The 24,971-nt window shown below is 35.6% G+C and overlaps 1 protein-coding gene across 2 annotated transcripts in view; it reads left to right on the plus strand.

Moving 5' to 3' along the window:
- Positions 1-24,971, plus strand: part of TEX9 (testis expressed 9) — a 43,078-nt gene that overhangs the window by 9,052 nt on the left and 9,055 nt on the right. For both annotated transcript variants that reach the window (XM_081117746.1, XM_081117745.1), the window contains 7 exons: positions 3,083-3,146; positions 5,305-5,384; positions 10,159-10,201; positions 10,961-11,043; positions 12,427-12,605; positions 14,415-14,497; positions 14,873-15,046. In XM_081117746.1, coding sequence (XP_080973872.1) covers positions 14,453-14,497; positions 14,873-15,046 — 219 coding nt within the window. In that variant the 5' untranslated portion in view covers positions 3,083-3,146; positions 5,305-5,384; positions 10,159-10,201; ... (1 more) ...; positions 12,427-12,605; positions 14,415-14,452. The remainder of the gene's footprint in view (positions 1-3,082; positions 3,147-5,304; positions 5,385-10,158; positions 10,202-10,960; positions 11,044-12,426; positions 12,606-14,414; positions 14,498-14,872; positions 15,047-24,971) is intronic.

The raw sequence follows: 24,971 nt of genomic DNA on the forward strand, positions 1-24,971 counted from the left end.
AATCACAGTTTTGTTTCCTCCTTTCCAATTTGGATGCCTTTTATGTTTTCTTCTTATCTGTTAATATCTTTTTTCATTCCTTTATAGTCAAACGTTTTATGTCATTTACCTTTAAAGACTATTTGTTTTATATCACATCTGATAATTCCTGCCTTCTAATAAGTGAATTTATTTATATTGTTTTGCTTCTAATTTGAAGTTGTTTTGGCCATCTTATTTTTTGTGTTTTGTATTTACTGTCCCTTTTCTTTTGTTCTTCTTTCTTGAGTTTATATTGTCTTCATTTTTCTTTTGCTGGTTTGGTAAGACCTTAGACTACTTTAACTTGGTTTCCTCCTCCCTGTCACGTTAGATGTTAGATACTACTTTACTTCCTCTTTGTTTTGAATACCCCTACCTGTTATTTTTATAGCCTGTACTAATTTAGATTTATTACTATGTTTTCTCATTTCTCTGCTCATCATGACTTTTTTTTTTTTCCAGGTTCAATTTTCTTCCTGAAATGTAGACCCTTTATTATTTGTCTCTGTGAAAGTTTGAGTCTTAAATTCTCTAGTCTTTTCTGAAAATTTTCTTACTTTGCACTTATTCTAGACAGTTTAGTTGAGCATAGAATTCTAGATGGCCAGTTTTTTTACACCCCCCCCCCCACACACAGTTCATTAAAGATATTATTTCATTGTCCATTGGAATATAGAGTTGTTGATGAGCCATCTCTCTCAGCTTTTTCGATAATCTTGCTGGTAGACTGTGTTCTTATTAAATATTTGCTTTGGTATTTTAAAGAATATTCTCTTGATCTTTGAAGTACTGCAGTTTCACTATGATGTATACAGGTGTGGATTTGTTTTCTTAATTCTGCTTAAGATCCATATCTTGTTCATTTGTAGAAAATTCTCAGCATTATCTCTTCAAATATCGACATTCCCTCCATATCTGGGATTTCCTTCTGCACTTTCTATTAGGTAGATATAAATCTGTCTCTGTCATATAGTCTGTCTTTAGTGGATGTTAATCTGTCTCCTGTATTGTTATCTTTCTGTTTCTTTTTTTTTTTTTTTTAAATATATCTTTATTGATTTCAGAGAGAGGAAAGGAGATGGAGAGAGAGATATAGAAACATCAATGATGAGAGAGTCATTGATCGAGCCCGCAACCGGGCATGTGCCCTGACCAGGAATCGAACCCAGATCGCCTGGATCCTAGGTCGATGCTCAACCGCTGAGCCACGCCTGGCTGGGCTCTTTCTGTTTCTTTGTACCTCCTTGTAGGTGATTTCCTCATATCTGTCTATTAATTCATTCACTCATTCTCTCCTCAGTGCACTCTGTTTAATTTATCCATTGAGTCAGTTTTGTATTTCAATGACTGTGTTTTCATTTATGTAATTTCTGTTTGGTTCTTTTTCATATTCAATGTTCTTTTGTAATGTCTAGTTCTTGCCTAATGGTTTCTATTCTTTGGTGTTTTTTTCTTAAATGAAAATGTTTATTTAATTGTTCTTTTATCTTCAGTTCTTGTACAAATTTCATTGCATCTTCTGACTGTCCCTCTTGGTGACTTGTTTCTTTAGGCAATTTGTCATCTTTAGCAGGGTTTACTTTCTGAGAGAGTTCTGTATGTTGTAGATGAGTAAATGTCCCTAAAGATTGTTTGCATTTGGTTTATCAGAGTTTTCACTGGTTCTAGGCCAACTGTCTATGTTAAAGTTTTGGCTTAGAGTCCCTATACCATCTGGGTAAGAAAAACTTGAACCACATTCCTGTATGCTCTCACTACTCACAAGAGATTCTTTTCTACAAGTGGCTGTAGTTTAATTTTCATTCACTTAAGGTTATGGGTAGTGTTTTTGTTTGTGTTTAATAGGTATAGCTCTTCATGACTCCCACACATGCATCATTTTTTAGCTGTTAAGCTGTTTTGTCTTCTGTTCTGTTAACTGTTCTCACTTTTAGTTGGTGCTTTATTTTTGGTGCCAGGTTATTTCCCTTGCCTAAGTTTGAGCTTAGCAATATAGCCTTCATTACCTTATATCCAGCATTTCCATGGGTTTTGAGCAGAAGAAAAGCCTTCTGAGTCATGTTGGTCTACTATATTCACCAGAAGCTTCTGATTGTTCTTGTTAGGGAAATGTGAAAACTCAGATAATGCTATCATAAATGGAACGTTGTCTTTATTAGATATTTTTCTTTGAATTAATTCATCGTAAGATGTAAAAATATTTTCTAAAACATTGGACTGTTTTAAGAAGGGATATGTTACTGCATTTTTATTTTTTCTTTGGCTGGGGTGGGTGGTTGGTGTTATAAGTGGTTTGTGTTACTTCAGAATCACATAAGGGGGTGGGGAACAAAACAGCAAAAGATCTCATTTTTAAAATGAAATCAACATGTTTTCTTCATATAACTTCAAAAGATCCTAGATGGTCTAGAAAGTTTTTTATTCTCTGAATAGAATTTAAAAAGTTACATGCTTTTGAATATGTTAATTATAGTGTTACCCTTAAAAGTAAAAAAGGGGCTTGAACTAACAATAGGAATAGATTAGTACATTATGTTAACTTCAACTCATTAGAGTATTTTATATCCATTTAAGGCACTAATTATAAAGAGATAAGCATATTCCTTCTGTTTATTATGGGAAAACACAGTACAAAATTGTGTATATGCTGTAAGTGAAAAATAGAAGGGAATATAATAAAAATGTCACATCAACACCCAAAATCAAAGCAGGCTTCTCTTCCACCCTGCCCCACTCCTGTCCCCAGTTGGAGGTCATCCCCAAGAAGATGAAGAGTGGCATTGAGTTGAACCCACCAGTTTAGTATTCTCAAGTAAGTTATTCCACCTGAAGTGAGGGTCAGCGAGAGGACAGGAGTTACACTGTTTGAATTTCTACCACAAAAAAGGAGGAATCATGGAGAGTTGGAGATAAGTGTTCTAATATCATGTTAATTTTAGAATAAAAAGTTGTGTTTGTTTTGGAATTTGTTGATTAGCTAAAGTGTAGTTACTGAAATTTACTTTTATTTTTGTTAGAATCTTCAGTATATTCCAATTAGTAAATTATTTTCTGCTTTTAGGCGTTTAAATGCAGAATTGGAGGCAAAAACAGCTGATCTGGTTCGACAAGCTGAGGAAGCAATAGTAAGTAAATGTTATTAGTAATTCCATGTAAGTGCTAGTTTTTTAACTTTTTAATTTGATTTATAACATATATACAAAAAAGTACTCAAAGCATAAATTTTCAGCTCAATGAATTATCACAAATTGGACATGAATATATGTATAGGTAGGTAGGTGTATATTTGCATGCATGTTTGTGTGTTGTTTTTTTCAATCTTCACCTGAGGAGTGAGGATATTTTTTCCATTGATTTTTAGAGTATGGAAGAGGGGAGGAGAGAGAGAGAAACGTCGATGTGACAGACATAGATTGGTTGCCTCCCACATGCACCCTAACCTGGGGCTAGGATCAGACCTGCAACCCAGGTATGTGCCCTTGACTGGAATTAAACCTGGACCCTCTCCGCGCAGGCTGAAATTCTAACCACTGAGCAACACCAGTGTGTTTTTGATAAGCACACATTTTCTAAAAGCCACTGAAAGTGTTTTCTATTTAGATGTCCAGTCATCTAAAAGAACATTAATATTTAATGAATTGTCCCACTCTTTTAAGATTAATATTTGAGAGTAGCTATGTAGAATTAACACTGGCAATTCAATAAGGAAAGAAACAAAATGATCTCTGGGCAAAAGCTGTATAAAGGATAACAATCATCAGATGGTAATTTGCTTCTTACTCAAATGGTCATTTGTTTCTTAAATTCTGCAGTTGGCAATAACCTAAATTCTTAGGGCTAGACCATAATCAGATTTATAGTTAGGAAAAATATAGTGTGAGGTTATAACACTAGACAATGTAAGCATATTTTGCCCCATTCTGGGTACCAATTGGCTATGCCTGCTTTAAACATCCATCCTCAAGCATCAGCATTCCCATTATTAATTGATAGTAATTAATAGTAATAATTCCCATTATTAATTAATTACATAATAGCATTCCATAGAGCAGGGGTGGGCAACCTTTTTTCTGCCAAGGGCCATTTAGATATTTATAACATCATTTGAGGGCCATACAAAATTATCAACTTAAAAATTAGCTATGAAAAAAGCTCCTAGATTTATTGAATTTCAAGTCCTGCCTGTGGTTGCCTTGGCAGGGCCAGACCAAATGATTTCATGGGCTGTATGTGGCCCGAGGGCCAGACATTCCTTGCCCCTGCCTTTGAGTAATAAAGTGGCTGCTTTCAACCTTATTTTTTTAAAGTTCTTACTCCAATTTAATCATAATTCTTTTAAACCCCACCCTCCACCCCATCTTGGAGCTGATGGGGGCAGGAAAGAAGAGGCAATATTTTAATTTAAGGCCTTATACATATCCATCATTATTTGTTAGTTTAGAATAAGAAACGTAAATACATATATAACATTTCAGGTAATATATTTAGATAATGGATGCAGATTTGTTAGTTGCATGTGTAATTAAATATTTCACTAAAAAAAATAAATATTTATATTACATTGTTTAGTTTTTACCAGTGTCTGAAAAGCCAGAAAATACTTGAACAAAGAAATCCAAAGTTATAATAGAATGAGGGATTCATTATGTATTCTGCTCTAAGAGCCCTCTAATAAGGACCTGTTTATTTTTTTATTTATTTTATTCAAAGATGAGTAGAGTAGAAAACTGGGAAAGGGTAGGAAAGGGGAGAGGGCATCCCTGCCTTCACAGAAGCTAATGGATATAATTTTTTTCCACACTGAATATTTCTTTATTCACTTTCATTCCTTGATATATCTTTGCCGAAAGATTTTACTTAGTTCTTTTTTAGCATTTTCATGGTATTCTTAACATTGAAGCTTCATGTGATTTGTGACAAGTTTTTCTATCCATTAAATGCATTTATGTTTTCATTTCTTGTGAGTCTAATTTCCTTTGCATGTTACACAAGATGGAAGACTCTAACATAGTGTGGAAGCAGGAGTTGGATAAGATCATATAAAGGCATTGACACACTAACATTTCCCCCTTAGAATTGACTTTCTTAACCCAGAATGGATGAAAGGTGAAACTACATTGTTACAGACCTTATTTTCATACCATGGTGTTTAAAATCCTGTGCCTTCATTTAATGGAAGCTGTGAACAACTCTGAAATGATTAAGGATCAGAAAGGCACTTGAATAAATCCTACTTTTGTGGGGTTTTCTTCCTATATGACTTATCTTTACTCATTTAACTAGAGAGATCAGCAAGAAGTACGATCTTGGCCTATTTCAACACAAATTAAATCATATGAAGAGGAAGATGATTACAGTTTAAGGTAAGTGACTTAAACTCTCAAATGCCTTTTTTGTTAAACTGAGTAAATGCTTTAATACTGTTTTTATTTTTAATTAAGATCTAATCAACATATAACATTATATTAGTTTCAGATATACAACAATTATTTGATATTTATGTATTGTGAAATGGTCACCACAATAAGTCTAAATAGTCACTATGCTGGATATTACATCCCCATGACTTATTTACTTTATAACTGGAATTTTGTACCTTTTGACTCCCTTCATCTATTTCCTCCCCCCCCCCCCAATCCTCATCCTCTGGCAACTACCAGCCTGCTTTCTGTATCTATGAGCCTTTTTTTTTTTTTGGTTCCACATATAAATGATATCATATGATATTTGTCTTTTTCTGTCTGACTTATTAATTTAGCATAATGGCTTCAAGGTCCATCCATGTTATCACAAATGGGTCTTCTTTATGACTGAATAATATTCCATTGTATTTATATACCACATCTTCATTCATTCATCTGTCAATGGACATTCAGGTTGTTTCTACATCTTGGCTATTGTAAATAATGCTGCAGTGAACATAGGGCGCTGCATACGTATTTTCATGTGTGTTTTTGTTTTCTTCAAATTAGTACTCAGAAGTGGAATTGCTGGATCATATGGTAGTTATCTTTTCAATTTTTTGAGGAACCTCCACACTGTTTTCCATAGTGGCTGCACCAATTTGCATTCCCACCAACAGTGCACAAGGTTCCTTTTTTCCACATCCTCACCAGCATTTATCTCTTATCTTTTTGATAATAATCATTCTAAGAGGTGTGAAGTGTTATCTCACTGTGTTCTGTTTTTAAAAATATATATATATCTTTATTGATTTCAGAGAGAGGAGGGGAGTGGGAGAGAGAGAGAGAAACATCAATGATGAGTCATTGATTGCTTGCCTCCCGCACACCTCCTACTGGGAATCAAGCCTGCAACCCAGGCATGTGCCCTGATCAGGAATCAAACCTCAATCTCCTGGATCCTAGGTTGATGCTCAACCTCTGAGCCACGCCAGCTGGGCTCATTGTGGTTTTGATTTCCATTCCCTTTATGATTAGTGATGTTGAGCATCTTTTCATGTACCTGTTGGCCATCTGTATGTCTGCTTTGGAAAATGTCTGTTCAGAGCCTCTGCCCATTTTTTAATTGGACTACACTGTTTTGATTATCCTTGCTTTGTAGAGTTAGTTGTTTTTGGACCTCAAAAATTGAGATAAAATTTAGAAAATCTTCGAGGAACAAAAGCCTATTAAAGCCCAACCTTGAGGCAAAGGTCAGACTAAAAGTGTGGTCTTCCCAACTATGGATAACATTTTCCAGTGGATTAAGGTTCTTCCAGGCAAGGATCATACTAAATGGCACCTAGTGAAATTTTCCAATTGGATAAAATGGCAAAGATCTAACTGTAGGTATAGTCTCACCATAGAAGTGTGACAACTTCAAACAACCCATTTTTTAATTGGGATCGGGAGGAGGGGGGGAGAGGAGGAGGAGGTGTTCAGGGTAAAGACATAGAGTCTGGGAAAGCATTGTGGGTGTGCTAATGGCACATGGAACCAACTGGAATCAAATAAGTCAGAAACTCACTAGTTTTTGAGAGTTATACCAGCAAAGAAACTTTAAGAGTGATGGATCTAAATTGTTACTGTTTAAATATTAAAATAGCTGTCGATCCTCCCAGTCTTCTAAGATGAAGCAGCAGGCTATGAGAGTTACACAGCACTAATTTAGGGTATAATATTTAAACACATTAGAGAGCTTAGAAACAAAAAAGAAATGTACTTAAGTGGCAGTATATGTGGCTCAGACTTGAGATATTGGGACATTATTCAGGTACTCAGAAATAATTATTGCATATGATCCAGCAATTCTCCTCTAGCTATTTAATCAAGAAAAATGAGGATATATTTCCAAGCAAAGACTTGCATGCAAATGTTTATAGCAGTCTTATTCATAATTGCTAGAACTTGGGAACAACTCAATATCCATCAAGTGGTGAATGTATAAACAAATCATGGTATATCCATGCAATGGAATACTATTTGGGAATAAATAGCAATGAACTACTGATAAAGCATCAATATAGATGCTAAGTCGAAGAAACCAGACCAAAAAATTGTACATACTGTATGATTCCATTTAGTTGATGTTCTGGAAAAGTTAAAATTACAGGGACAGAAATCAGATAAGTGGTTGCGTGGGGTTCAAGGGAGGGGAGGGCATTAATTGCAAAGGGGCACAAAGGATTCCTGGACTTGAATCTCTATTTCCTTCACCAGGTTAGGGAAATTTTCTGTCATTTTTTTCCAAATAGGTTTTCAATTTCTTGCTCTATTTCTTCTCCTTCTGGAATCCCCGTGATTCGAATGTTGGTACACTGAAGTTGTTCCAGAGGCTCCTTACACTATTTTCAGTTTTTTGGATTCTTTTCTTTTTGCTGTTCTGATTGAGGGGTTTTGCTTCCTTATATTCCAAATCTCTGATTTGATCCTCTGCTTTATCTACTCCACTGTTGATTCCTTGTAATGTATTCTTCCTTTCAGTTAATGTATTCTTCATTTCGGTTTTTTTTTTAATGTTTTCTATCTCTTTTTTTATGTTTCCTCTTTGTTGAAGGTCTTACTGAGTTCATTGAACATACTTACAACCAGTGTTTTGAACTCTACATCTGATAGATTACTTGTCTCCATTTTGTTTAGTTCTTTTTCTGGAGGGTGGTTCTGTTTTTCGTTTGGGACATGTTTCTTTGTCTTCTCATTTTGGCTGCCTCCCTGTGTTTGTTTCTATGTATTAGGTAGAGCTGCTATGTCCCCTGGGCTTGGTAGAGAGGCCTTATGTAGTGGGTGTCCAGTGGTATTGCCTCCCCATTTACTTGAGGTGGGCACTTCAGGTGCAACCCCCCTGTGTGGGCTGTGTCCACCCTTCTGTTGTTGTTGAGCCTTGATTGCTGTTGGCATGTCAATGGAAGGGATTTACCCCCCAGGCCAATTGACTGCAAGGACTGGCTTTGACCACTGACCACCATGGAGGATAGCTGTGCTGGGGCCCACCCCACAGAGAAGATTTACTGAGTCTGCCCCTTGAGTGTGTCACTTGTGGAGGTGGTTGGGTGGTGCTTTGATGTGGTCTGAAGCTGTCTACTGGGTACACTGGCTCAGGCCTCCCAAGAGGTGCAGGCTAAGGTCAGCTTCCACCTGTGTTCTTCCCGGGGCCACCTAGCATGAGCTACAAAGTGATCTGTAGATGGCTGCTACTTGTGCTGGGCTTGGAGGTGCCCTGGCAAGACTAAGCTGTGAACCAAGGCTGGCTGCTGCTAGTTCCGGGCCAGGGTTCCCTCAGCTAGATGTATGGGGCATACTGAGGCCATATGTTGCTTGTTGGAGACATTTTATGAAAGTCCGAAGCATGGGCCAAGATAGGCTATTCATATGGAAAAACCACTGGAAACAGCTTGAGTGGGCTCACAAGTTGGGTGGGACAGGGTTTCAGGGAATCACCAGGGTGGGACAAACAGTGTGAGCATAGAAACTCAGATATGGCACCCACCTGCCAGTTCTATGGCGGGGGTCTCAGAAAAGCAACAGTGGCCTCTGCCAGCACTTAAATTTTTTAAAAAAATTTATTCATTGATTTTAGAGAGAGGGGAAAGGGAGAGAGTAACATCAATTTGTTGTTCTACTTATTTATGCATTCGTTGGTTGATTTTTGTATGTGCCCTGACTGGGGATGGAACCTTGGTGAATCGGGATGAGGTCTAAGCAACTGAGCTACCCAGCCAGGGCTCTGCCTGCATTTTTATCTGACAGAACACTGCCCCTCGGCCAAGCTTTTGCCCTGATGCTAGATAATTTAGTTCCTCCCCATATGGCTGGTTCCTTTCAAGCTGTTGCCCGAGCTCTGGAGCTCAGAGGAAGTGAGTCCGAGTAAGTCCAGCCCTTTAAGGGGAACTGCCTGGGACTCCAGCAGCCTTGGTCTTACTCAGCCACAATCCCTGCTGGGTTTTGTTTTGTTTTTAATTTTTAATTGATTTTTAGAACAGAAGAGAGAGAGAGAAGGAAACATCACTTTGAGAGCAAAACTGATTGGCTGCTTCCCGCAGGCCCCTTCCTGGGGATTAAGGTCACAACCTGGGCTTGTACACTGACCAGGAATCGAGCAAGTAGTCTTTAGGTGCACAGGATGACACCCGAACTACTGAGCCACGTCGGCCAGGACTCCCTGCTGGTGTTTAAAGCCAGAAGTTATGGAGACTTCTTTTTCTAGCCCTGGAACCCTGGGCTCGGGGACCTGGTGTGGGTCTGGGGCCCCTCACTCCTCAGAAGCGACCTCCCTAGCTGTGATATCCCTCCCAACTTTTATCCACCAAAGGAGGGTGTGGGACCAGCTTGTTCCACATCTCCGCCTCCCCCCCCCCCACTAGTCTTGATTTTCCGCCTTCTTTAAATCTCTAGTTGTAGGATTTACATTCAGCTAGATTTCAGGCAGTTCTACATGATGGTTGTTCTGGAGTTTAGTTGTATTTTTGATGTGCTTGTCGGAGGATTTGAGTACCACCTTTTTAAGGTGAATTATTTAACCAAAGCACTTCTCTTGTTTGTGACACTAATGTTAAATAAATCAACATATGCATACCTAGAATTATAGCAAAGTCTACTTGATGTATATTTTTCCTTTCAAATATAGTTGCTGTTGAATTTTATTGTGTCTCAGCTTAGTATCATCTATTATTAATGTATGTTTATTTTTGGTCTATAGAGGTCTGTTCGAAGGGACAGTTCATCTACATTCAGAAACTCAGGTATAAAATCAAACTTTTTGTGAATGTAATTACATTCTGTAAAATTTAGATTTTTAAAAAACTTTTCTTAGACAAAACAGAGAAGGTGTATGACTCTATAAATAGAATATAAGCCTTGATACTCAGAAGAGATGTCTTCATGAAATTTTGCTCATAAAATGAATTTGTTTTTGTCTCATAATTTCACTGAACAATTTGGAGCTTCATTAGAAAAAATTCTAAATGAAATGAATCTGAACCCTAAGGATATTTTCTCTCTCTGAAGCCCAAATTTACTAGATAGACGATCTGAAAAAGAAAATTATTCACTTACAAAGAATGTGATTTAAAAGGTTTATTCATTCATTTAAATATTTACATGTAGAGATCACTTTGTAGGTACTGAGCTTACTGTGGTCTATAACTTCCCCATCCATAGGGATCTAGGCCGAGGTAACAGTATACACGAAAGCTGTCCGAGGAGTAATCAGTAAGGGGAACTAAATTCTGTGAGTCAGAACATCCAATTTAACATTTCACCAGCTAGCTAAATGTCCTTGAATCTTTGAGACTCATATCCTTATCTTGAAATCTCTTGGTCCTAATGATATCTAGGTCTTTTCCATCCATACAATTCTGGAATTTTAAAAAAACTGTTTGATTAATTTCATAAAAATAGCAATTCTTTATTTAGCAAACTAGCAAGTCTGTGTATTATGAAATTGCTTTCTTTGGCAAATGGTTAGAATCTAATCAATAATTTAAATTCTTTTTATGTAGCCAAAGACCAAACATGTTGATCCAGTAAACAAAGTTAAAAAAAACCTATACTCTGCAAATAAAGGAAGGAAAACAAATTCAAGGTATAGTACAGTTTTAAAAGTATACTTTTTTCTAAATTTTGTAATTTACAGTATCATCATTCTTAATTATTAAGGTCTTTCTATTTCTCCCATTTTTTTTATCTCCAAGTATACAAAACTATGCTGTCTATATCTATTCACATTCAATAATTTAAAACATTTTCTACTCAGAAATGTCTCACAGCAGTTAATTTTTATATTTTCTTAAAAAAAGTACATTTCGAAATTTTAAATGTTATTTTTGGTGATATAATTTTTTAGAACTGTGATTAGAACCTAGGTGTTATATTCTGCCTAGTTCTCTCAAGTAAACTAAATAGTTATATACTTTTTGAGTATTTAACAGGGCACCATACTTTATTGTATATATTCAGATATAGAATTATTTGGCTTGCTGTAAATAAGACTATAATGTAATTTTAATTTACATTCTATTGCTTTTGATAAGAAAGAATTCAAGACTGATCTTAGTATTTTAAGCATAAAATGGGACTCACGAGGCTCTTTGGGTTGGAGACTTTCTGGAAAAAGAGGGTATGTGGGTTGTACCAATCAGCTTCTTATTCACAGTAAGTTATTAAATTTATATATCTATTTCTTACCCAAACTCCTAATTGCATTATAATTTGGGAGAAATCTTTGTTAATTCTTGTCTTTTAATTGGCTAAATAACTTTTTTTTCCAATAAAAGAAAAAATAGAAAGAAAGGATAGGAAGAGAAAATCTAAAATGGATTAATTGAAGAAAAAGAACATATACTACATACATAACTGTAGAGGATTATCTTATTTTTAGACTTCATGCTTACTTTGGAAAGAAAAGGTTTTCCTAAATAGAATTCAGAAGCCTTTGCTTATGTGTCAAAAGTAAATCCAACCTTTTGGTCGACTTTGATCCTGGTTACAATGTATTTTTTTAGGTTGAAAAAAATATTGTTTGAGTTAATAACTGTTCATTCTGTGATTCTTTCTCGAGGTATTAGTCTTTAGTGTTTGCAGAATTATGGCTAGAGTGCTATCAGTTTTACAGTTCTTCTCCAGCAGCACGTAAAATTAAAAGCCAGTCTAGATTTGACCTAGGAAGCCAAGTTTAGAACTCTTATTTTTGATGTTCACTTGTTTGGAGGCAGTGTTCAAACAAACTAGCTTCACAAAGCCTTCTCTAGCTCTGTGGTTGTGTGATTTATAAAGATTGAAAGTCTACTAAGTCTGTTATAGTATAGTCTTTGAAAGTATCAATTATAGATTTCATCACATTTAAAATTTATAGTAACTTTGATATGCTTTGTTATTTGGATAAAAGTCATATCTCTGAGTCTTACCTTCTTTTAATATATATAAAGTATATATAATGTACATTTATATGTGTAATTTTCTTTTTTAGTATAAAATTGAAATACTCTGATGTACAAACTGCCAATGATGTTGCCATTCCAGAGGATTTCTCAGACTTTTCTCTTGCAAAAACAGTTAGCAAAATTGAAGGGCAACTAGAAGAAGCAGGCTTACCTGATTATATAGATGATGATATTTTTTGTGGTGTTAGTAAAGACATTGGAACAGGTAGGTTTTCTTTTCTTTATATCACAGTTACTTAGAAAAACATATGTAGGAACTTTTTCTTGCATTTAAAAATGTATTGTGATATGTTTGTTTCAAAATCATCTAATGGGACATGGTGGTGGAAGGAATGAGTGGAATTATAAGTGAAGTAATTGGTTATGAGTCAGTAATTACTGAAAATGGGTCATGGGTAAGTAGGGTTTCATTGAATTAGTCTCTACTTTTATGGTGTTGGTTTCATTGACCACTCTTCAACTAATGTTAAAATGCTCCAAAGCTAATCATTAAAACATTAAAATTAAAGACAACAACACATGGTTCTTTGAATTTTTTTCACTTACCATTATTGTATTCTACTTATTGCATATTAAATTAACACAGGCAAAAGGATAAATGAATTATAGATATAACTAGCATCAGGTAAAATGATCAAATGAATTTTCTAATATAGTTTTTTTTCTTATAAACTCATTTTCTTCATATTTTTCTAATGAGAAAAATAATACTAAGTTTAGATAATCTAAAAACATTGTTAGTTACTAATAATGCCTCTAAAATTGTTATGTTTATGAGGAGTCACAAATGCTATTGTAAACAAAAGGTAAGACAGTTGAGTGTATGTGTGTACATAGTTAATGCTGAGCTATAATTAATTGTGAGTTCAGGCAAGTTACTTAGCCCCTCTATAATAGCATTATCTGAGTTTAAAAATTTAGCAGTTTGTATTAGATGATTATAAACTTTAAAATTCTCTGATTCTGTGAAAATCACAACAGTTATATGTATAATGATTGTTGTGATGCATGCTAGTTAGTCCTAAGTGAAGAGCAATACATTTATGCATCTATTACGTTCATTGACCTATCCAAGCTTTATGGGGTTAGTTGCAGGAGGGAAGTTAAATGAAGCAGGAAGTTGCCTTTGTGTCTCTGTTAAGATACCTTCAAGGACACAGTGGTCTGATGTTAGCTGTTCCTTGTACACAGTGAACCATGACCCTGTTACAGGGTTCCTCCTTCCAGATACAGGGAACCAGCACAAACAGACTACCTTAAATTGCTACTTTTTCTCATTGCTAAATTACCTCTCTGCCACTTTTACCTCTCTTTTGAGAATTTTTAGCCTAGGTGTCTCCTCTTGTATTCTTTTATTCCAGGTGATTGCCTAGGGTTACCTGGGGGAGGAAAAGATCAAAAAGTAGTTTAGCAGCATAGATTGCTTTGTAAGACAAAAGTTGGAATGGGATGGGGAGGTTAGCGCTGTGGACCTAAAGTTGGGGAAAGAGATAGTAGGAAAAATCATGCTCTCTCTTTCTTCCTTCTTTTCCCCTAGAGACCAACTACTGCAGAAGCCACAGTTTTGAATTTATCATTCCCCTTCTATTGCTGTTAGCCTGAAGTTATGTGAAGCTAGAAGGAGAGTTGAGGCTAGAGAGATCTAGGTGGGTTAGAGCCAACCATAGTTCATCAGCTCCGTAACACTGGGCACACTTCGGAAGAGCTTTGGAACAGGAAGTGTGTATGCAAACTTATGTGAATACTGCCTGTGGCTCAAATTCTCAGGAGTGGTTTTGTTTCCCCCCCCACTTTCTTTACTTGGTTCCACTGTTGAGATGTGAAGTTTATTTCTGTTGGGTGGATTTGTTCATTTACCTTTATATTAGGGGTATTTAGTCTTCCCAAACAGGGATCTCCTGTTGGATTCCTATCTTGAGCATTTTTGTTCTTTCATAATATAATGGTCTCTCTTACAAATGATGATGTCTCCGATTCAGTGAAAGGCAATACATATAATTATTTAAATCCACAGAAGCACAGATCAGATTTCTGAAGGCCAAACTCCGTGTTATGCAGCAGGAATTGGATAATGTTGTATGTGAATGCAATAAAAAGGTTAGTTTTTAAAACCTCTCAATATACATGCCTAATATTAGAAGACATTTTAGGAGCAATTATGATTAAATTTTTAAAATAGCTTCATTGAAATATAATTCAGTTAAATTTTGAATTCAGAAATTATATATGAATACTGAACTTTATTCCAAGATGTTGAATTTTCAGAGCTAAAGAATTTTAAATACTTGTTTGCAATTATAATTCTCTATAGTAGATTTAAAAGTGTAAGCTATTAAGCACAAGTAAAATATCTGACTTCCAGTTTTGAAGATGAAAATCAAAGATTATATGACGTTCCTTTTTGTTTTCTGCTTTATATTTTAATCCAAATCATGTGCGTTTTTCACATAATCTATAATTTCATAACTATAGGAGGCTGAAATTCAGGATTTAAAGTCTCAAGTAAAAAATTTTGAGGAAGATTGTGTGAGGCAGCAGCGAACAATTAATTTACAACAGTCTCAAGCAGAAAAATATAAAACTCTTTTTGAAGAAGCAAACAAAAAATATGATGGATTACAGCAACAGCTGTCTTCAGTAGAAAGGGTAATTATTTTGCTATTTTTCCTGACCTAATGCCAAAGATGCACTCAAACAGTAAAGTTACACATTCGTATAGACACCACTTTTGAGTGTTTATTTTGTCAGTATTGACTAAAAACTTTCTCCATATATAGGAGAGTATTTTTTTAAATAGTTTTATTGAGCTATAGCTCACATATAACACATCTCACCCTTTTAAAGGGTACAATTCATTGGCTTTTATTGTATTCACAGAGTTGTGCAACTATCACCACTATCAATTTTAGAACATTTCATCACTCCAAAAGGACACCCACACCGTTTAGCCAAGTACCCCATCCCTCTTCCCCCAAACCCTTCCAGCCCTAGCAACATCTAATGTACTTTTTATCTCAATAGATTTGCCTATTCTGGACATTTCATATACATAGCATCATACAATGTGTGGTATTTTGAGATTGACGTCTTCAGCTTAACATGTTTTCAAGGTTTATCCACACTGTAGCCCATACCGTTACTTTAGTCCTTTTCATGGAGTGTATAACTGTGACACATTTACCGGTTTATCAGTTGATGGGCATTTGAGTTGTTTCCAGTTTTTGGCTATTGTGAATAATGCTGCTATGAACATTGATGTCCAGGTTTTTGTGTGGACGTTTTCATTTCTCTTGGGTACATTCCTAGGAGTGGAATTGCTGGATCATAGGTTCACCCTTCATTTAACCTTTTGAGGAACTGCCAACTTTTTCCAAACCAGCTGTACCATTTTTACATTTCCATCAGCAGTGTATAAGGGTTCCAGTTTTTCTCTGCATCCTCACCAACACATGTTAATTACCTTTTTCCAATAGCCATCCTGTTGGTTTGAAGTGGTTATCTCATTGTGGTTTTGAGGTGCATTTCCCTGATAACTAATGATGTTGAGGATCTTTTCATATGTGTATTGGCCATTTGTATACCTTCGTTGGAGACATGTCTGTTCAGATCCTTTGCCCATTTTTGAAATTGGAATTTTAAAATTATTGAGTAGTAAGATATCATTACATATTCTAGATACAGTCTCTCATCAGATATATGATTTGCAAATATTTCTCCCATTCATTGGGTTGTTTTTTCACTTTCTTTATGGTGTCCTTTAAAGCACAAGAGTTTTAAATTTTGAAGTTCAATTTATTTAGTATTTATTTGGTTGCTTGTGCTTTTGATGTTATATCTATGGGGAGAATATATTTTAAGTAAATTATCCTACTTAAGAATTTTTATATTACATACCATTGTGTTAATAAAAATAAACTATACAGTGTTACTTTGTAAGACTGAGTGATGGTAAAATTTATGTAACATAACATGTATTGAGATTTTAGTAGTAAGAAAATATGCATTCTTCATGACTGTCATACTTCTCTTTAGGGTGTTCATATAAAAGTGTCTATTTTAAAATATTTTGGTCTTGTATAATTAGCATTATCTTCTGGTAATACTTTTTTTTAATATATCTTTATTGATTTCAGAGAGAGGAAGGGAGAGGGAGATAGATAGAAATATCAATGATGAGAGAGTCATTGATCGGCTGCCTCCTGCACACCCCCAACTGGGGATCAAGCCTGCAACCCGTGCATGTGCCCTGACTGGGAATCAGATCCTGATCACCTGGATCCTAGGTCGATGCTCAACCACTAAGCCATGCCCAGCTGGGCAGGTAATACATTTAAAAAAAAAAAATGTCTTTATTGACTTCAGAGAGAGGAAGGGGGAGAGGGGCAGAGAGAGAAACATCAATGATGAGAGTCATTGATCGGCTTCCTCCTGCATGCCCCCTGCTGGGGACCGAGCCGGGACCAGGACTAACTGAGATCTCCTGGATCATCGGTCCATGCTTATCCGCTGAGCCACACCAGCCGGGCTGTAATACATTTTTTAGCAACAGATTTATTGAAATATAATTTATTTACAACAGATCACCTCCTTTATTATACAGTTCTGTAAGTTTTGACAAATGCAGAGTCATGTAACCATCACCATAATTATGAGATATAAAATGGGGTCCATCATCCCACAAAATTCCCTTGCGAACATAGTCAAGTCCTTCCTTTTCTCCCAGCCTCAAGCACCCACTCACCTGTTTTTGGTTCTTATTTTTTGGCTCTTTCCATAATGTCATATAGAATAGAATTACATAGTAGCCTTTTGAATCTATTTTTTTCACTTAGCATAAAGCATTTTAGATTCATCCATGTTGCAGTAGTATGTTCATTTTTATTGCTGAGTAGTGTAACATTACCAAATTTTGTTTACCTACTCATCTGGAAATAAAAATTGATTATAGTATCTAATACTCTAAGCCTGTGCTGTCCAATATGGTAGCCATTCACTATATGTGAGTAGTCCAAATTGTGACATGTTGTAAGTTTAAAATAAACATCAGATTTTGAAGACTAAACATAAAAGAGAATAAAGAATATAAAATCTCAGTATTTTTTCTATTGGTTACATGTTGAAATAATATTTTGGATATATTGGGATAAATGAAATATAGTATTAAAATTAATTTTACTGCCCAGCCGGGCGTGGCTCAGTGGTTGAGCATCAACCCAGGATCCAGGCGATCAGGGCTCGATTCCTGGTCAGGGCACATGCCCCAGTTGCAGGCTTGATCCCCAGAAGGGGGCGTGCAGGGGGCAGCCGATCAATGACTCTCTCATCATTGATGTTTCTCTCTCTCTCTCTCCCTCTCCTTTCCTCTCTCTGAAATCAATAAAGATATATATATATTTTAAATTTACTTATTAAAGTGGCTACTAGAAAATTTAAAATTAAATTTATGGTTCATATTATATTTCTATTGGTCTAAGAAATCTGCACAAGTGGTCTAAGGAAAAAATGCTGTTGTATCTGGGAAACAACTGTTTTAATTCGTATTGATACTTTATCATTTGTTGTTACACAACCAAGCTCTGGTTGTATCACTGCTCTAGTCTCACATAATCTTGAAATCTTGTTTATGTCTTTAATTCTTTTCTTGTTCTTCGCCCTCATACTTAATCCTGTGCATTCTTTCTTCCTCATGTTTTTCATTCATCTCTTTCCAATTCCCATTGCCATTCACTACTTGGTTCAGGCTACTATTAGCTTATTTCTGATCCTCCTTACTGCTTATTTTATGTCCTTTCTCTTTTTCTTATCCATTGTATCCTGTACTGTAGCAATAGATTAATATTCCCAAAGGACTACATTGGTTATAACTCTACCTTTGTATGGGCAGAAAAGTATCTAACATTTTTTGAGTGCTATGTGCCAGGCAAAACACATGTTATAAAAAGGAAACTGAGTCTGAGAAGTTAAGGAGATTGCCCAAGGTCATATAGGAGTAGCAGAGCAGGATTCAAACAGTGTTTGACTCCAAAGTCTCTGTTTTTTCTTCAAATCATGTAGATTTTTTTCCAACTGCCCACTCCCACCAAATTAAATGGACTTAAACACACAGCTATTCCAAAATCTCATTGCTGTTTAGAGTTAAATATGTGAAACTTTTGGTGCACAGTGACTGTACTAAGTCATTATGATACATTGGCTATCTGAAGATTTTTTTATTGTTGTTCACCCTCACCGGAGGATATTTTTTCCATTGCTTTACAGAGGGTGGAAAGGAATGGGGGAGGGGGAGAGAGAGAGAGAAAGATCCATGTGAGAGAGACACATGAATTAGTTGCCTCCTGCACGTGCCCCAACTGGGGCTGGGGATCGAACCTGCAACCCAGGTACGTGCCCCTGATCAGAACTGAACCCATGACTCTTAGGTGCACGGGCTGACGCTCTAACCACTGAGCCACGCTGGCCACGACTATCTGAAGATTTTTGCAAAACTTTCATTTGCTCTAAACATCCCAGCTTGAATCCTTATCTACCTAGGAGCCAGAGAAGCATAATAACTCTCCTAGGTTATATGGAACTCAAGATTGAATCTTTCTTTGTTAATTCCATTTATTTTATATATTTCTAGAAAAAGATGTCAATGTACAGTTCACAGAAATGAAAAACAGCTTGAGTTTGGTGAAGCTCCTTCTATAAACCTGCAAAAGCTAACTATTTAAACAATTATGTATATTAACTCAGATAACTCAACACGAAAACAAACAAACAGTACTATTAAAATATGGGCTGAGGACCTGAATAAGCACTTCTCCAAGGAGGACATATAGATGGCCAATAGACATGAAAAGATGCTCAGCATCACTAATCATCAGAGAAACGCAAATTAAAACCACAGTGAGATATCACCTCACACCTGTGAGAATGTCTATCAACAGAATCAGCAAAAACAAGTGTTGGCAAAGATGTGGATAAAAAGTGCACTGTTGGTGAGAATGCAGATTGTTGCAGCAACTATAGAAAGCAGCATGGAGGTTCCTCAAAAAATTAAAAACAGAACTACCTTACGATCGAGCAATTCCACTCCTACATATCTGAAGAAACCAAAAACACTAATTAGAAAAGATACATGTACCCCTATTTTCATTGCAGAGTTATTTACAATAGCCACGATATGGAAGCAAACCAAGTGTCCATCAACAGATAAGTGTATAAAGAAGATGTAGTACATACGTGTAATGAAATATTACTCGGCCATAAAAAAAGAATGAAATCTTACCATCTGTGACAACGCGGATGGACCTATTATGCTAAGTGAAATCTAAAGAACTAAAAATGAATGAACAAAACAGACTCATAGATGGAGAGAACAAACTGATGGTTGCTGATTGGAGAAAGGTTGGGGGGGCTGGGTGAAAAAGGGAATGTAGCCCAACTGGCTTGGCTCAGCCGTTGAGCAATGACCTATGATCCAGGAGATTGAGGTTTGATTCCCCATCAGGGCACATACCCAGGTTTTAGGCTTGATCCCCCAGCAGGGGGCATGCAGGAGGCACCCAGTCAATGACTCATCATTGATGTTTCTGTCTCTCTCTTCCTCTCCCTTCCTCTCTCTCTGAAATCAATAATATATATATTTTAAAAAGGAGTATAGTCAATATTATTGTAGTCAAAAAAATATATATTTGTTAAAAAGGAGTGTAGTCAATACTATGTGTGGTGCCAGGTGGGTACTTGAAATATTGGGGTGAGCATTTTGTAAAATACATAATTGTCTAACCACTATGCTGTATACCTGAACTAATATAAAATAATAGTGAATGCCAACTGTAATTGAGAAATAAAATAAACACACTATTATAATCCTAAATGTATGAACAACAAAACAGACTGGAAATAAATGAAGCCAAACTGATAAAATAAAGGTGAAACACAAATCCACAATTCTAGCCAGAGAATTCAGCAGTAGCACCCATGTCTCAATAATTGATATTACAACTAGAAAATCAATAAGGATATAGAATTCTTGAACAACACTATCACCAAATTTCACCTCATTCATATTTATAGAACACTCAACACAGTATAGTATATTCTTTTCAAGTACACATGAAGCAGTTGCCAAGAGTGGCCAAATGCTGGTCCATAAAAATAAAACATATTTTAGAAGAATGAAATCATACAGAGTGGGTTCTCACAACACATAATTAAATTAGAAATCAATTGACAGAAAGATGAAAAATCCATAATTATTTAGAAATTAAACCATACACTTCCAATAATCCAGAAAAATCAGAAAGAAAATATTTTGAACTTAATGAAAATAAAAGGACTATTGAAATTTGTGGGATGCAGTTAAGCAGCTTTAAATGCCTGTATTAGAAAAAACAAAAATAAGGGGTTTGAACTGACACATCACAAAAGATATACAAATGGCAAAAAAAATACATGAAAAGATGCTCAAGTTCAATAGTTACAAAGAAAATACAAATGAAACTGTTGTAAGATACTACTTCTGCCTTCTAGAATGGCTAAAATTTAAAAGACTGACAATATCAAGTGTTGAGGCTACAGAATAATTGGAACTCATATATTGCTAGTGGGAATAAAATATGGTACAATCACTGTGGAACACAATTTGAATGTTTGGTAAAAATTCATCTGTGAAGCCATCTGGCCCAGGGCTTTTGTTTGAGGTTTTTTGATTACTGGTTGAATTTTGTTAGTAGTTATCAGTTTCAGTTCTGTTTCTTCCTGATTTAACCTTAGAAGATTACGTTTCTAGGGATTTATCTGTTTCTTCCAGGTTGTCCAATTCCTTGGCATATTATTTTTTTGTAATCTTTTGTATTTCTGTGGTGTCATTTGTCACTTCTCTTTCATGTCTGATTTTATGTATTTTGGGTCCTTTTTCTTGATGAGTCTGACTGAATTCTTATGTTTTCAAAAAACAGCTCATAGTTTCATTGGTCTTTTCTGTTGCTTTTTTAGACTCTCTCTTATTTATTTCCTCTCTGATCTTTATTATTTTTTTCCTTCTACTCACTTTGGGCTTTGTTGTTGTTTTTTCTAGTTCCTTTAGTTGTGAAGTTAGATTGTTTGATATTTTTCTTATTTTTTGAAGTAGGCCTGTATTGCTATGAATTTTCCTCTTAGAACTACTTTTTTGTGTCCCATAGATTTGGGTCATGGTGTTTTCGTTTTCATTTGCTCTCCTTATTAACCCATTCGTTACTTAGTAGCATGCTATTTGGCCTCCAGATGTTTTTGAGTTTTTTCCTGTAATTGAGTTCTAGTTTTATACCATGTTATCAGATCTTGATATGATTTGAATTTTCTAAAATTTATTGAGACTTGTTTTGTATCCTAACATTTGGTCTATTCTGGAAAATGTTCTAAGTGTACTTGAGAAAAATACATATTCTGCTGCTTTTGGGTGAAATGTCCTAAAAAATACCTATTAAGCCCACCTGCTCTATGTGTCATTTAAGGCCACTGTTTCCTTGTTGATTTTCTGTCTGGATGATAGATCCATTGATGTCGTTGGTGTGTTCAAGTCCTCTACTATGACTATAATACAACTCATCTCTGCCTTTATGCCCATCATTATTTACTATATATATTTAGGTGCTTCTATATGAGTTATATCCTCTGGTTGTATTGATCCCTTCATCATTATGAAATGCCCTTTTTTTGTCTCATTACAGCCTTTATTTTAAAGTCTATTTTGTCTGATATTTGTATTGGTACCCTAGCTTTTTTTGGTTTCCATTTGCATGAACTATCATTTTCCATTCCTTTACTTTCAGTCTGTGTGTTTCTTTTTATCTGAAGTGGATCTCTTGTAGGCAGCATATGTATGGGTCTTGTGTTGTTGCTTTCTTTTAATCCATTCAGCCACCATGTGTATTTTGATTGGAGCATTTAGGTCATTTACATTTAAAGTGATTATTGGTAGGTATGTAGTTATTACTATATTATGTTTTCTTTTGTGTTTGTATTTCTTCTCTGTTCCTTTCTTATTCTCTTGTTCCTTTCTTATTCTCTTGTTCTTGTTTCTTGTATGTTGATGACTTTCTGTAGTGTTATGTTTAGATTCCTTTCATTTCTTGTATATCTCTTGTAGATTTTTGGTTTGTGGTTACCATCTGCTTCCTGTATACCAAGCTATGTTGATAGCAGTGTGTTTCAAGTTGTTGGTCCATTAAGTTTGAACACATTCTGATGTCACTTCAATTTTTACTCACCCCCTCTACGTTTGTTTTTGTCATTTTTTACTACTTTTGGTAATTATGCATAATTTCCTTCTTTTGTTTTTTAACCTTTGTACTAGCTTTTATAGTTAATTGGTCCACTACTTTTATTATGTGTTTGACTTTGTCAGTGAGAGTTCTTTTCTTTCCTATATTTTAATATTCATGTTTTTGATCTTTTCTTCTTGAATAAGCCCCTTTAACATTTCTTATAATACTAGTTTAGTTATTATGTGTACAACATGGTTCAGTGGTTGAGCATTGACCCATTATGTACCAGGAGGTTGCCAGTTCAACTCCTGGTCAGGGCATTTCCCCGGGTTGTGGGCTTGATCCCCAGCAGGGGTTGTGCAGGAAGGAACTGATCAATGTTGATGTTTCCCTCTCATTGATATTTCTATCTCTCTCCCCCTCTCACTTCCTGTCTCTCTAAAGTTAATAAAAAATATTAAAAAAAATACTTGTTTAGTAGTGATGAACTACTTTAATTTTTTCTTGTATGGGAAAGTCTTTTATGTCTCTTTTTATTCTAAATGATAGTCTTGCTAGGTATAGTAATCTTGGTTGTAGGTCCTTGCTTTTCATCACTTTGAATATTTCTTGATAATCCCTTCTGGCTTGCAAAGTTTTTGTTGAGAAATCTTCTGACAGTCTTATGGGAGCTACCTTGTGCATCATTAACTGCCTTCCTCTTGGTACTTTTAAGATTCTCTCTTTGTCTTTAACCTTTGGCATTTTAATTATGTGTTGGTATGGGCCTCTTTTGGGTTTATCTTGTCTGGGACTCTCTACATTTCATCTTGATCCTTCTCTTTCCTTGCACCTATATCTAATCCATCAAGTCCTGCCAATTCTGTCTTCTAAATATGTAGAATTAACCACTTCTCAAAAACTCATTACTTCTACTCTAGGCTAAGCTACTTTCATTTATACCATTGCAGTGACCTCTAGATTGGTATTCCTACACTCAGTAGCAATACCACAGTAGTATAGTAATCCTTAACAAACTTAAGTCATGACACGCATACATACATGCCCCACGCGCACGCATGCACGCTCACACACACTCAGAACCCTCCAAAAGCTTCCCATATCATTCAGAATGAAATCCAAGCTCCTAGGAAGGGATTACAAGGTCCACCTAAGCTCCCCCTGCCTGTTTCTACTTTCTCAAAATCCAACACTGTGCCTATGTCACTCAGCTGAAGCCACACTAACCACCTAGATCTGCGAAATCATTTGGTCTGGCCCTGCCAAGTCCTCGCCAAAGAGAAGCAGTTCTAGCCATCACATTAGTGGTGAGTTAAATGTTTGACCAAATATAGCAGGCTAACTTTTAAGTTGATAATTTTGTATGGCCCATGAATGTTGTTATAAATATCCAAATGGCCCTTGGCAGAAAAAAGGTTCTCCACCCCTGACTAGGTGATCTTTTAATGTACTAAATGAATTTCTGCCTCTGTCTTTGTCTTCATTGCTCCTCCAGTCTGTAATTCTTTCCACCAGATCTTTACATGAATCTTTCCTTCATTTGGAAGCCTTACCCTAACCACTTTATCTTTAATAATTATGCCCCTTCTTCACTGCTCTTTCCCATTCCCCGTTATTTTTCTTCATAGCCCTTATCCCAGATATTACATATGTGTGTGTGTATGTATGTACTTATCATCTGTCTCTTCCTTTAGAATTCAAGTTTTATAAGAGGAGGAACTTTGGTTAATTATCATGTGCCTGTTGTGTAGAATAGTACTTAGGACATAGTCAGTGCTTGATAAATGTGTTGAGTAAGTAAATATATTATTACTCCCAATTTCAGATGTAGAAACTGAGTCTACCATAGCTGGCAGGTTTTCAGATGCCAAGTTTATTGCGTTTTGTTCCTTAGCCACTTGTTTCTAGAACCTTATCTGATTACTTATTTGTCCACATCTGATTGTTCCTCTTCTGAATTCTGTGGCAATCTGTGTTACTCATATTTACAACATTTTGTCTTGTGCTCCTGATACATACCGTTTTTTCTTCTTGTCCTCTTCTAGTGCATTATGCTTTAAAAATTGAGAGAATGACAAATTATTTCTTCCTGTATCTCATAGTATTTGAGTTTTAAAGTTAGACTTGATTTTCTTTAAGCTATACAGCTTTTTCTTTTAAAACTAATACAAAACTCAGGGCTTAAGGTTTTCTTAAAATTTTTTTCTAGCAATATGAAAACTAAATTTTTGTAACAATAGATTTACTTCATTGAGTATTTTCAGGATGCGAGCTCTCTCATAACAGTACTGGTATCCTGTCTGCATTTTGTAAAAAGTACTTGTGTATGATTGAAA

The sequence above is a fragment of the Miniopterus schreibersii genome (assembly GCF_964146895.1).
Source record: "Miniopterus schreibersii genome assembly, chromosome: 1".
In the NCBI taxonomy this organism is placed as follows: domain Eukaryota; kingdom Metazoa; phylum Chordata; class Mammalia; order Chiroptera; family Miniopteridae; genus Miniopterus; species Miniopterus schreibersii.